Here is a 13,569-nt window from a genome sequence, read left to right as displayed (position 1 = left end):
AGGAAGACGGCGACAAAGTTTTGAGACCAAAACTATAGGCAAGTTCTTTTCTTTCTCATTCTCTTTGGCTCGTGTTCTATGCACCGAGGTAGTCTCTAGGGTTAAATAAATCATAAACTAGAACTTACATGTGTATTTTATAATTTATTGATGCTCTGTTTGTGTTGTAATCGAATCTGTTACAAATTCGTGCCTGATTATTTCAAGTTGTGTTTCTTTAAGCATGTTAATCCGGTTGTAATTTTAGTTATTTTACTTGCTTGCAACCACTGTAAATAAGTCATGGGGATGCTTTTAGGCTTACATAAGGTTATTAGATTAGTTTTAAAAACCAAACAGAAAGGTTGCAACTGGCCGGAGTGGGAGCAGAGGTCAGAAACGAAGCTGGAACGGAGAGAAGGCTCACAGGGGAAAGAGAGCTGGCTCTGGAATGTTAAAGCCGTCTCCCACCTGTTTAGAGCTAGCTCCAAAGTTGTATGGAGCTGGCTCTATAATTTTTTAGAGCAGGCTCTTTTCAATTTGATACGTACTATGACTTTTCAGCTACTGTTTGAGCACTTGGGGTTTCTGAACAGTTTTAAAACTTTAATGGGGTTTTCAATAATTAATTTAGGATGTAATCAAGGTCTTGGATTACATAAAATACCCTCTTTGTATTAATGGAATTAACAGTGCACTATTTAACAACTTACGCGTAGTTAACTGCTGGAAGAAAGTTAAATTGTCTAATTTTAATTTGACAATTTAAGGTGCTATAATATGATTCTAAATTAAATTTTAGATGTATGAGGGAGTCTTTTAATTAACAAATTGGACTTGTAGCATAGTTTATGGCTCGGTGCTAAAACAATCAAACAGTATACAAGGATGTAACCTAGTACGCTATTGATGAATAAAAGGAACTGAATTGCTAGAATTAATTTTAGAAATTTATTGGATAATATTATGATTTTAAAACTTATTTATATGCATGATAGAGTTGTTGATTTATTAAAATTGATCTATTCATGCTCTGGATGCTAGTTGTTGAACTGTTAACCAATACATGGTTTAACTCTTGGATTTAAATTGCTGAACCTTTAAACATCTTTTTGCAATTATTTGGATATTGGTTTTGGATTGTAAATTGCTAAACGATTATATATATGTTGTAATTTACATGGATATGGAGGATTGTATGCACCGGTATGGGACGGTGACATACTAGGGATGGTTTAGCTCAAAACGCCTAAACCTAACCTAATGGATTAAAGGAATGGATTGAAAAATATTGAATCCTAATTGTGACTAAGTCAGATCAACTACGACTAAGTTGAATGGCTTCTTGGATTAAATGGTTTGTAGTTAAGTCATATCAACTGAATAAGTTGAGTGACTAACTAGTTTGTGTATTGTATGTCAGCTCAATGAACTATTGAATGATATACTCTGTTAGACAGACTTTAAATATATGGTTATGATACCACGAGATGAGCTTGAGTCTCAGATCATTAGTTAGGGTGCGTATATGCAGTGGATGCATAGCTGGCTATAGTAGTTTGAGGTGTACCCTGTTAGGTCTAGGTACTTATGCCCACCCTTGGGTGCGTATTCGCATGTTGCCTTCTATTTAGGTTGAGACCCCTACTGTAGTCCAGTGAATGTCCTTAGTATGGATATATATATATATGTATGGACTAGATAGATATCGTGAGGTATCTATGGTGTATCTGCGTATCGGGTCACTGTATGGATTGCAGTTAGATTAGAACTTACTCGTGGGCCTAACCCACTCTTTTATTATTCTTTTCAGGTGCAGGACGGTTCCAGCCTTAGAGCTTGATCGTGCTTGTCGAGGACAGTCTCACATTCATCTGTTTACGTAGGACTTCTCTCGATGATTCTAGCTTAATTTATTTCCAGTTTTCAGTTCAGTTGGAATTTTATTTAGGGGTCCACTAGTTGGATTCCTGAGTTGTACTCTTGGAGATTTTGGAATTAGAAGATTCGAGTATTATTATTATTATCGTTTGGAGGATTTTATATTTCTTTTGGTTTCTTTATTTAAATTCTTAAATTTCTATTCTATGTTCATTTTAAGATACTTTAATTGTTTGATATTCCCTCGGGTTTGGGCCTGGGCCTGATCAACCCCTGTCTCGGATCCGAGGGGTATCACATCTTGGTCTTCAATTCTCAGGTCCTTCTAAACTTTACTGTGATAATCAAAATGCCATTGCAATAAGCAAGAATCCCACACTTCACTGGAAGAGCAAATATATTGACATCAAGTATCATTTTCTTAGAGACAAAGTCCAGAAAGGCCTCATTAACATTACTTATTTACCAACTAAAAATCAAGTGGCAGATATCATGACCAAACCTCTTCTCCCTTAATGATTTTCAACCCTTAGAGCTCTTCTAAGGGTTGTTCCACCCCCTTTCTAAGCCTCTCATTGTTGGTCATTCTCATCTTTTGTCCTTTAATGTCAAAAAGGGGGAGAATGGACTGAAATAAGGGTAGTTTTTCAGTTATCCCTTCTCTTACTTGCTGCTATTGTTACTATGCTTAGTATTACTTTCCCTTCTCTTACTTGCTGCTATTGTTACTATGCTTAGTATTACTTTGGCTAAGTCTACTTTATTGAGGTCTTATTTCATAATTGAAGTTTTTGTCATTAAAGGCAAAAGGGTGAGATTGTTGGTCCTAAGTTCCTTAAGCATTGTTTGCCTCTTTAATGTCAAAAATCTGTGTGGCAGTGGCTTCAAAGGGCTTCTTCATTGTCAAATTTGCTTAAAATAAGTCTCAAGGATAGTGTGGTCATTGTCTAATCAGTGACTTATCCTTCATAACTGTCTTAATATATTTATCACAGTACATCTATCTGTTCCTGCTTAATTTGCTGAGAATTGTGTAGATTCAGTTCATGTAAATTGTCACAAATGGTTCCAGGGGTAGCATTGTCATTTCTCAGTTGTATTCAACATATACACGTATGTTTTGGATGCTGTATTGCACTGGATTGACCTGAGTGAATCAACATTGTCATTGATACAGTTTCAGGATCTTTCTTAGCTAAGAAGTTAAAAATCTGTTGCAAGGGTATTCTGGTCATTTCTTACTATGCTCATTAGTGAGACACGTTTTAGTGGTCCTAAAGTAAGTGAATATGTAAGAATATTGCATTTCTTAGAGGTTAAGTCTGGAGCTGAATGGAGTATGCTGCAGTGTTGTGTGTATGTGTCAATTTCAGTGTGCATAGAGACAAAACTGTTGAGGTGGCCTTCTGTTATTGGTTCTTGTTCTTGAAAATATCTGCATTATGCCTTACCAATGATTAGCTTGAGGTGACAGGTGTATTCTGTGGGTGTATGAAGTTCTGTGCACTTTGTGATTCCATATATATATGTTGTTATAGTCATTCTTAGGGTTTAAGCCTTGTGTGTGAGAAGTGACATTGAGCTGCATCCTGAATTATCTCGAGAGCCTTGATTGAACTAATTTTTCTGAAGTTTTTGGTGATGATTCAAGCCAGAAAAACCCACTGATTCGAGCTATGTGATTGTTATAGCAGAGAAGATGTTGCTGCTGTTGTTTTTCTTGCTGCAATGGCTGAACTGAGTATTGAATTTTAGTTCCAAGGTGCTGAGGTCTTTTCAGAGAGTTGACACAGGTATCAATCACCTTTATACACTTGCTCAGTACTGAATTATTGTTGAAATCATGCTGAAATAAAAAATGGACAGTGAGCTCATCTGTTTTACTTAATTTTCTAAGATATCCTTGGATTCAAGCACTGATTGATTATGCCTTGCTATATGATAAGATTTTAATCCCCTAGCAAGTGTATTTTGATAAATCTTGTATGTTGAAGTTGGTTTAGTGATAGAAATTGGTCTGCTGCAATTTTCAGTTCTCAACCCTTAGTTATAGACTGTGTTTTTGCTGAAACAAGGAATGTCTTGGTTCTATATGCTTAACATATGCTATACTTCAGTGATTAAAAGTCATGAACATGAATACCATAATGAATGAAGACTGAGTATGATACTATTGAATGAATCTCGTAAGGAAATTCCCATTTTACCCCTCAAGATCTAAATGCTGAAAACTAATGTGATGAAGTGGTAATTCAGCATTCTGAGTTATCAGCCTTATTTTAATTGAAGAAAGAACTTGTGTTTGCTGTTTTACATTTGCTATGATGTATTTGGTGAGCTTAGAGAGCTTGTTTGGTCATGGCAGGGTTGCCTAGGACAGGGGGAGTGTGTGTATACATTTGTTTAGCTAGTATGTGAGTAGAGTGTGTGAAAACTAGTGTCTACTTCTGTGACAAGGGTGTGTGCAGAGAGTGAGATAGCTGAGCGTGTAACAGCTTACTTGCAACTAGTGGATGATTGAATTGGCATTGGCCAAGAACCAAGGTTTTCCCTGATTAAGAGGGTTTCCTTGTAATTTTCGTTGCAGTGTTCATTGATTACTGTTTTGACTATTTTTAAGTTGTTTCTGCAAGAAGGTGTTGACCAATTCACCCCCCCCCCCCCCTCTTGGTCCAACAAAATGTAGACAAAAAAACTCAGATGCATATTTTTTTATATAATTAGCTTTATAAGTAACAAATATTGTGAGATAGAACTTTGTAATGTTGGCATATTTTGGAATCAAAACTTTATGATTGAGTTTATTTTTGTTTATCTTAAATCTTGATCTTTCGAAGCTGGAGCGCAAGTGCTTCTTACCATTGGATCCATATAACATTATTTGGATTAGGCATGTGAGTGGGGACACATTGAACTTATATATTTTGGGTTGGTTGTGCAAGCATTGAGCTTTTAGAGCCAAAATATAGGTTAATTTTTAGCCATCAGCAAAAACACAACCATTTGAGTTTAAAACAGAGTTGGTTACACTTTTCTCAGATCTTAAAATAGTTATCAGTAAAAACACAATAGTTGGTGTCTTAAAACATAACTGGTTGTGCTATCTGCATGAAAATTTTGCTCTCTGTCAAAACACAGCTGGTTGCGTTTTTCTGAATGTGCGAAAAAATCAAATTTTGGTAACTTTGAAGTTTCCTATTTGTACCCAAACTCCTAGTGATGTCCTTATATGATTTTAAAACCTCTTTTATACTCATTGTAAGAATTCTCTAGTATATATATAACACATCTATCTCTAACCCTAGAAGAGATTGATTGCTTCAATTGGAAAAACTAAGTTTTCATCTTTTACATGAACATTGAAGTTTTTTGAGAGTTTTTTTAAGAATTCTGATTGTGTATTTTTGAGAGCACACACTTAAACACGAGAGTAATTAGAGTGATGTTCTTCTATTGATCAACACGAAATCTTCAGTGCGTATATCAGATTACAGATTGATTAGAACAACAGATTTTCTATAAGCCTTCACAAAATTCAAATTTGAAGGAAGAGAAGGTTTTGATCACACTGCAAAGGGATCAAGGCGTTTGTGGAGTACTTCTTGATCTATCAACTATCCTTCTACATGGATCAAGAAAGTAAGTCTAAAGTCAAGTACTATTGAACGGGCGAGTTGCAAAGCCAATTATGTTTAACAATTGGTTTTTGGTAGAGTACTGAAAAGGTATGAACATGAGTACGTCATGCATAGTCTATTGTACTTTGCTTTGACACTAGTAGATCATTTCGCTCGAGAAAGTAGTCTCCAAGGTTTTTCCCTTGATTTTCACCAATCAAGATTTTCTCGCTAAAAATTTGGTGTCATCCTTCAAACTATATTTTACTTACTTTACTTTATTATTTATATATTTTTTGATTATAGATGTTTAGTTGATAATCATTATGGGTAATTAACCACTCATAAAAATTAAACAAATTGACCTATTCACCTCCTCCAAATCATTAAAGTATTAATTCACAACTTAATCAACTAATAGTTTTCGCATCACGCTACTCACAAATATGACAAAAATAACTTAAAGATCATTTTAATAAAAGGTTGTGAGAAGATTAAGGCTTCACAGAGAAATGATCTTTTATATTTTTAAATTCCATTGATATATGTTCCCCTTTGTTTGACTAGTTTGACAGATAATTGAGTCTTCCTGTTATAGTTTATTTTTTACTATTCCCATGAAATTATTTACTGTATCTGTTACGTACCCTTGTCATCTTCTTGTTTCTAGAATTTTTTTTTTTTAAGTTTAAATTACAATATGTATTAATATAACCCTAACTTTGTTATTAACTGAGCAAATTCAAGAATTTTGGTTGCTGAAGTCAGTTGAACTGATTAAATTTTTTTGCATTGTTAACAACTGAGAAAATTTTAAAAGAATAAAGAAAACCATGCAATAGGCATAAAAAATTTCATGTATGCTAATTACCGAAATATATATATATATATATATATATTCATGTATGACTTTGCATATATATATATATATATATATATATATATATATATATATTCATGTATGCTTTAAATTTTATTTCATTGTTCCATTAATGAATGACTTTGCATCTATTTGTTTACAAAGGATCCATAATATATTTTTTAGGATAGGATAAGAAAGAAAATCACATGAGAAGTGTGTCACCTTTGCATTGGTTTCATCATAGTTAGCTGCATCAGATATATATATATATCAAAGTTAAATTTTAGTTAGCTGCATCAGATATATATATATATATATATATATATATATAGATATCAAAGTTAAATTTTAGTCCATTTTAAAATGCTGCAAAGACAGTACCACAAGAAGCACAAATTTGTAATTATATTCAAAACGAAGGCTACTTAACAATTCTCACCCTTATAAAACCCTCTTCCTCTCCCACCAATCAAACCCCTCAGCTTCACCTTGAAACACTATCTTCATACTACAAACAAACCAGCACCAACTAAAACATTAGAGTCAAAACCACACAACAGTTGTTTTCCTCTCTTTCCATCACTTTCTCGGGAAAATGTCAGCCTGCGGCAAAATCCGCTACATTGTGAGACTCCGCCAAATGCTGCGGCGGTGGCGGAACAAGGCAGCAAAGGTTGCCCGTCGATTACCGTCCGATGTACCAGCAGGCCACGTGGCAGTGTGCGTGGGCACCAGTTGTAGAAGATTCATTGTGCGCGCGACGTACCTGAACCACCCGGTCTTCAAGAAACTATTGGCGTTGGCTGAAGAAGAGTACGGGTTCAACCACACAGGCCCATTGGTCATCCCTTGCGACGAGTCACTCTTCGAAGAGATCCTCCGGTTCTTGACCCGGCCCGAGTCCAAAAACTCGGCCCGCTTCACGAATCTCGAGGACTTCCAGAGGTTCTGCCACGTGGGTATCAGGAGTAACCTTGATTTCTGGCCCGAATCACGACCTCTCCTTAATGGGTTTGCCGATAAATCCTCCACTTGGTGAGAAAAAGCTAATGAAATGAACAAGGCTCTGATTTTGATCCGGGTTGACTCGTCCGAGTTAGTTCGACTGCACAAAGAAGAAACGGTGAGTCTAATTCATTTATTAGTTGGTGATTAATTAATGGGGTACTGAGTCACAGTACTGAGCTGACTCTGGAGAATGTGAAATGGAGATGGCAAATCGCGGGCGAGTTTCCACCGTGTTGTCGTCCCGGGTTGAATCGGAGTGGAGTCGCATCTGAGCTAGAGACATTGTCATTATTTCATTTGCAACGGGGAAAATAAAAGAAGTGACTTGGGTCACTTGTGTAAATTTTGTGATTTATCGACTGTTTAATTGCAATTGTAGAGAAATTTATTTGACCATAAATAATTTGAAAGTTGAATGTATATTTATAAAAGTGAGATCATAACGTCATTAAGTATTGTCATCATTCAACCGAAAAAGTGTTGATCATAAATTTGAACAATTAATTATGAAAGAGAGATTTGTTGACCATTGTTGTCCACTATCCATCTCTATGCCTTTTTAAATTAGGAATGATAAGGATAAAAATAAAAGGCAGTTTGAATGTAAATAACGAGCAATTCAAATGAGAAATGAGAAAAGAAAAAAGGATAAAGGATTTATTTTCCCCAAAATTTACTTGTAATCATAAAAAAATCTCTCTGACGGTTATCATATGTAATGACAGTTACCATCTCATATAAGAAGGTAAATAATTAATATATTAAATCTTCTATTAAATCTTAAAAGGTATGACATAATTAATATATTAAATTTTGCTATTATTTCAGAGCTCCGATGACTAACTTGAATGTCGGAGAGTTCTTGGCAAACACCATACCGGTATTGTCAAGGTTCATTACTTTTCTTTGCAGGAAACAATGTCATTCTGGATCGTGCAGAATCTCGCTTCAACAGTTAACGCCATCTGTGGGAACCGATGAGTTTCCTGAAAATTATAATTCTGATCCGATCCGACTCTGGCACAAACACGGGAATAGGGATAACTACAGATAACGGAATAAATAGTTTTTCGTCGCTCTTACCACTTCTGACGTGCACCACTTCTCATGTGCAAACGGGAACGTTGCTGATTTCAACCCTAACGTTGATCGGGAGACTTCTCAAACAACACGCGTAAATGGTAGCAAAATGTCTTCGTCGATTTAGACATCCTTAGCAAATATTTTTTCCGTGAAATAGAAAACGTGCTCGGGAAACCCAATCTCGAGCAACACTACTCAAAGGGGCACAACTCAAACCAACTTATGCTGGTTCAAGGCAGGACACCATCTTAAAAGAGACCATCTTAAAAGAGATGTATAAATGGAAGAAATACCTTTTTTCTGTTACATTATCATAATCCCAAATCGAAAAGGCAGTTGGGATGGCAAACACAATTCAATCTTAATAGAGATGGGTACATCTGCCTACTATATTATATTTGCAGTAACTCTGCTGGAACTTTTCAGATTATTTGAATGTGTTTTATTTAATATGTCTTATCACATTCTTTAATTTAAGGTTTCAAACACAAGTTTGATACTCAGTATTTAAAAATTTAATTCAATTTTTGTATAACTTCATGTCATGTTTGACTAGATACATGAAAAAATTAATTATTTATCCATTTTGTACATGTCTATGCCTCAATTACCTAATTATATTATGTGTGGATTAATACTTGATGAATTATGAAACCATTATACTTTATCCTGATATTTACTCGGGAAAAAAAAATAATAATAAGAAGAAGAAGAAGAAGAAGGTGTATTCCTTCTTGAAGTGAATCGGGGCACATGCTAACTTGAGTTTTGTTTTATTGAAAGCAAGTAGAAGCGCTTCCTACCCTCCCTCTTAGAAAAATCAAACTAGATAATTATCTGATTTGGACTCAAGTTCACTTCCAAACCAACATTTTCTTATCTCTCTCTCTCTCTCTCTCTCTATGCATGTGTATATATATGTGTGTAATGTGTCTGAAACTATGAAAGTTATATTAGAAACGGGGGCATTAAAAACATAAACTTTGGATGAGATTTGAAATAGATTCCGTTAATAATTTTTTACGGATCTCTAGACAAGCGCGTTTCTCTCCGTAAGGAGATGATTGTGGTATATTTACTTTCTGAAATTCGTTTCCGGATGAATGAGAAATTAGCTCTAAAGTGTGGTGTTTTGATAAGCCTAAATGGGTATGCAAAATGTGGGAAGTGTTTGTCCCACATGGAAAAAATGTTGAAACAAATTAAAATTTAAATAAGCTGAGTTTAGGATTTGGGTTTGGGCTTGGGCCTAATTGTAAAGTCCAGATTATTCTTTTTTTGGAATTTTGGATTGGGCCTAATTTTGGGCTGGGCTTATTTAAATGGGTTTCACAAATGAGTGGGGTTTTTGGGTGGTTGGTTTTTTGAATTAAAAAAACTACTTTTTAGTTTTTCTAAAAGGTTACACCTTTTAAATTAAAAAACCACTTTTAGTTTTTTCCAAAGGGTTACACCTTTTTCCGAACCATCATAACCCATAGTTGCACCCACTCGAAAAGGAACATTGCAACCTATTGGAATGGATGTGTCTATTGGTGAACAGACACCATGTGAACCATTGCAACCTATTGGAATGGATGTGTCTATTGGTGAACAGACACCATGTGAACCATTGCAACCTATTGGAATGGATATGTCTAGTGGTGAATAGACACCATGTGAACCATTGCAACCTATTGCAATGGTTGTGTCCAATGATGAAAAGACGCACCCCATTCGAAAAGGCATTTCTGTTTCTATAAATACCCCCCTTTAGATCATTTGCAATTCATTCATTTTCATTTTCTTCTATCTCCCTCTCTAGACTGGAACCCAACCCAAGAGGGTTCAAACCATAGGTTAAGTGGTTCGAGCCACTTCGACCCTAATCCAATTTCATCGAGCCATATTAAGATTGGTTCGAACCATTTGGTTCGGATTACACCCAATTCAGCATTTATATAGTATATAGATGCATTTTTGAGTCAGAGAGAGTGTTACACGGAGGAGGTTCGCCGTATCCATGAGTTTGTAATGCTGCTACTGGTGGATGTAGACCGTTGTATCTTGGGAGATAGACGCCACTGAGTCCGTTAGCATCATAGCGCGGCGAATCTGTCTTAAGGACATAGTATCCAATACTAGTCTCGGTCCAGGTTCATTCCTTGCATATTATTATTATTTTATTGCTTTATTTTGCATATTTAATTAAATATAGAATTGCATATTTAATTAATGATTTATTAGCATATTGTTAATTATCTTATGACATATTAGTATAAGAGTTGTTATATCTTAAAAGTCACATTAAGCATATATTTTTCCAACAATCTTAAGACAGAGTCCTTCCTTGCGTAGATTTTATTATATATTTCTATTTAAGATATAAATAAGTAGATATTATACTAATAGTTGAGATATGATAAAATAATGTTATATACATTATTATATGATAATATGTTAAATATTAATGCATTCAATATTATGTGAAATTGAAGCATGTTATATAAGTAGATTATTGAATTATTCAATATTGGTTGAATTATTTAATTTTGTAATATGATATTATGAAGTATATGACATTACCTTAAACATGTACCAACTAGAGGTGGAAAAAAGTACTTCGTTACTTTTATCATTGGTTGCACAAGATACCGTTATGTGTATTTGCCACGAAGCAAAGATGAAACCTTAGAAATGTGACATCATATGAATTATGGAAAGGTTGAAAACCTTTCTATAAATTCTTAAAAGTGTGGGGGTGTCTATTTAAGGTTGCAGAACTTACTCCTATGAAAAGTTAAAGTGAGACCTATAATGTGGCAACCTTGTGGGTGGGTGTGCCGTGGGTAGGTGCAAGAGGCACTGACATGTTATCACATTGAGCAAGTTACAGGTGCACAGTCCCACACCACCTACGTAAGGGAAAGGTAAAGTGATTTTATGTAGTGGTGTTATCTCCAATTGGTACGAGGCTTTTTGAGATAAAACCCAATAACAAAATCGTGCGGGCTTGATCCCAAAGTGGACAATATCATACTATATAGTGGAGTGGATCGTTACATAAAACCTTTGGTAGGTTATAACATCAGTACATATCATTTTCTTGTAGGCTAGAACGTCTACATCTTTTGGTCCTAATTTTCTAGCATGTTTATTGGAGAATGAGCCACAAATCTTTTTTCTTAGATTAGTTATGTGATATAATTAATCATATGGTATAATATTATTTATCTGAGTTCAATATTATTTATATAAGTGCTTACTTTTAATTGAGATTATAATATTAAACTATGTAGTAGAATTACTTAATGTGCATAGTAATTTAATTTTACAATATAGTTGATTTAATGTTTGATATTATTAATTTTGTATGAGTTCATGACTGGTTTGTGTATTTAATACAACAGACAAAAATTGACTAGTCTAGCTATGTCAATTCTTTTGATAGTCAAGGGAAAAAGATCTATACTAGTGTTTAAAGACACGTATAGCTGTGAATGGGCTGAATAAGATAAGATTTTTCAACAACTTTAAAGTGTTTAATGGAAAATGTTATGGATACAGTAAGCAAGTACACTGAGACAAGCTAAATCAAGCTAGTTAGCTATAATGTACAATTTAGCTGAAAGCTAAAATGTTACTAAGTTGTAAACTAGTTAGATTAGCTATAAGTTAAAATGATTAATGAGGTGCACAGAACCTAAGAGGAAGATGGAAAATCTGTTAGTTGGTTCTAGCTCTCAACTTGGTAGTGAAAAAAAAAAAAAAAAGAACACGAGGGTGACGAGTAGCTATTTTAGCCATAAGCTATTTGAGCTATTCATCATAGTTGCTCATGTAGGAGAGAATAATATTACTTGTAAAGTAGTAGTTTTTGAAGAATATTCTTCAAAACAAATTACTCTACTACCAAGATAGACCACTTAGATAAGTGTGTACTAAAGGTATGAGCTACTAGAATTGCTAGCTAAACAAACTTAACTTCAAGCTAGCGGTAATAACTGAAAAGTAGGTGCTCATCATAATTTAGTAGTGAGATATGAGAAGAGTGTGTAATAATACTTGAGAAGTGAGTGCTCACTCTGTAGTGATTGTATCCAAAGCTTAAATAATAAGATAATTATTTGCTTAAATGATTGAGTTATGTGATGTGTGACACATGAAAGGTTATAACATGTTAATATGACTGACTTAACATGAACCTAAATATGAATAACTCAATTTATAAATATAAAAGAAGTAAAATCAAATATATTAATTCGAGCCCATTGTAATTAATATCTTTAGCATTAATTCACGGTATTGTCAGTGAATTATTATAAGAATATGCTAAAGATAAAGTGAGTACATATGTACTAGAGACTGTTATATATGCTTGTTGAGAAGCGAATATGGAACCTTGAAAAGGTAGATGAGATGAAGTATTTAATATATGGTACTTTCATAGTTGAAAAATCATAATAAATACATTAAAGATAAAATTTCAGGATTATCCCAAAGTTGTGGGGATATATTATCCATAGATGAAATTTGTTACGAGTCACTCATCTTAACAGAAATACTTATAAATGTGGGGGGTTCCAAGTCCTAAGAGCTTTAGGATAGAACCAAAAATCATTTATATTATTATAACAATAGTGCATATTATTTCCTACGAGGAAAATATTATGGAACAACTAGAAGAGTTATTTGTTCAGTTGAAGTGCTGAGTTATTTGTTCCAGTTGAAAAGTCAAATGTGCAAGCTTATAAGTCCTTGAATGGATTAAAGCTACTACCGAGACAATGACATAAATGTGATGCGTAAGTCATTTTACGCCTTAAAATATAAATGATATACTGATTGGTATATTTGATATGAAAGATTTAACATCTAATAACATAGTATATTCTCAATAGAGTGAGATTGAGATAATACTAGTTATGATAACAAAAGCCTAGCTAACTTTTGTAGATGTAAATCTCAAATATAAATACTAGCCAAAGTATATCATTGGTTGAGATTGCAAGGCATCTTAATAACTGTGTTTAATTGCACATTTTCAATCCAGGATCGGATCACTAAAAAACAATAAATTGGGTAGTTGAGATACACCCTAAATCCAATATTGCATAGATCGAGGTATCTAACTAAATTGGAGGTGTAACAGTGATGCAA

General features: G+C 34.2%; 1 protein-coding gene across 1 annotated transcript; it reads left to right on the top strand.

The window, feature by feature from the left end:
• Positions 1–6,832: 6,832 nt before the first annotated feature.
• On the top strand, positions 6,833–7,777 carry LOC132278998 (protein SMALL AUXIN UP-REGULATED RNA 12-like). Its single transcript, XM_059780914.1, has one exon. The coding sequence runs from the start codon at positions 6,935–6,937 to the stop codon at positions 7,376–7,378; it is 444 nt and encodes a 147-aa protein (XP_059636897.1). The 5' UTR covers positions 6,833–6,934; the 3' UTR covers positions 7,379–7,777.
• The last annotated feature ends 5,792 nt before the right edge of the window (positions 7,778–13,569 follow it).

This window comes from Cornus florida, unplaced genomic scaffold, assembly GCF_030987335.1.
Source record: "Cornus florida cultivar Cherokee Brave unplaced genomic scaffold, ASM3098733v1 CherokeeBrave_3.0.0_Hap2_Chr10, whole genome shotgun sequence".
In the NCBI taxonomy this organism is placed as follows: domain Eukaryota; kingdom Viridiplantae; phylum Streptophyta; class Magnoliopsida; order Cornales; family Cornaceae; genus Cornus; species Cornus florida.
The sequence above is the reverse complement of the archived record's forward strand: the minus strand, read 5'-3'. Positions and strand labels throughout refer to the sequence as shown.

Bases quoted from the DNA above. Each gene is read 5' to 3' on its own strand.
- LOC132278998 (XM_059780914.1), top strand. From the start codon at position 6,935: ATGTCAGCCTGCGGCAAAATCCGCTACATTGTGAGACTCCGCCAAATG.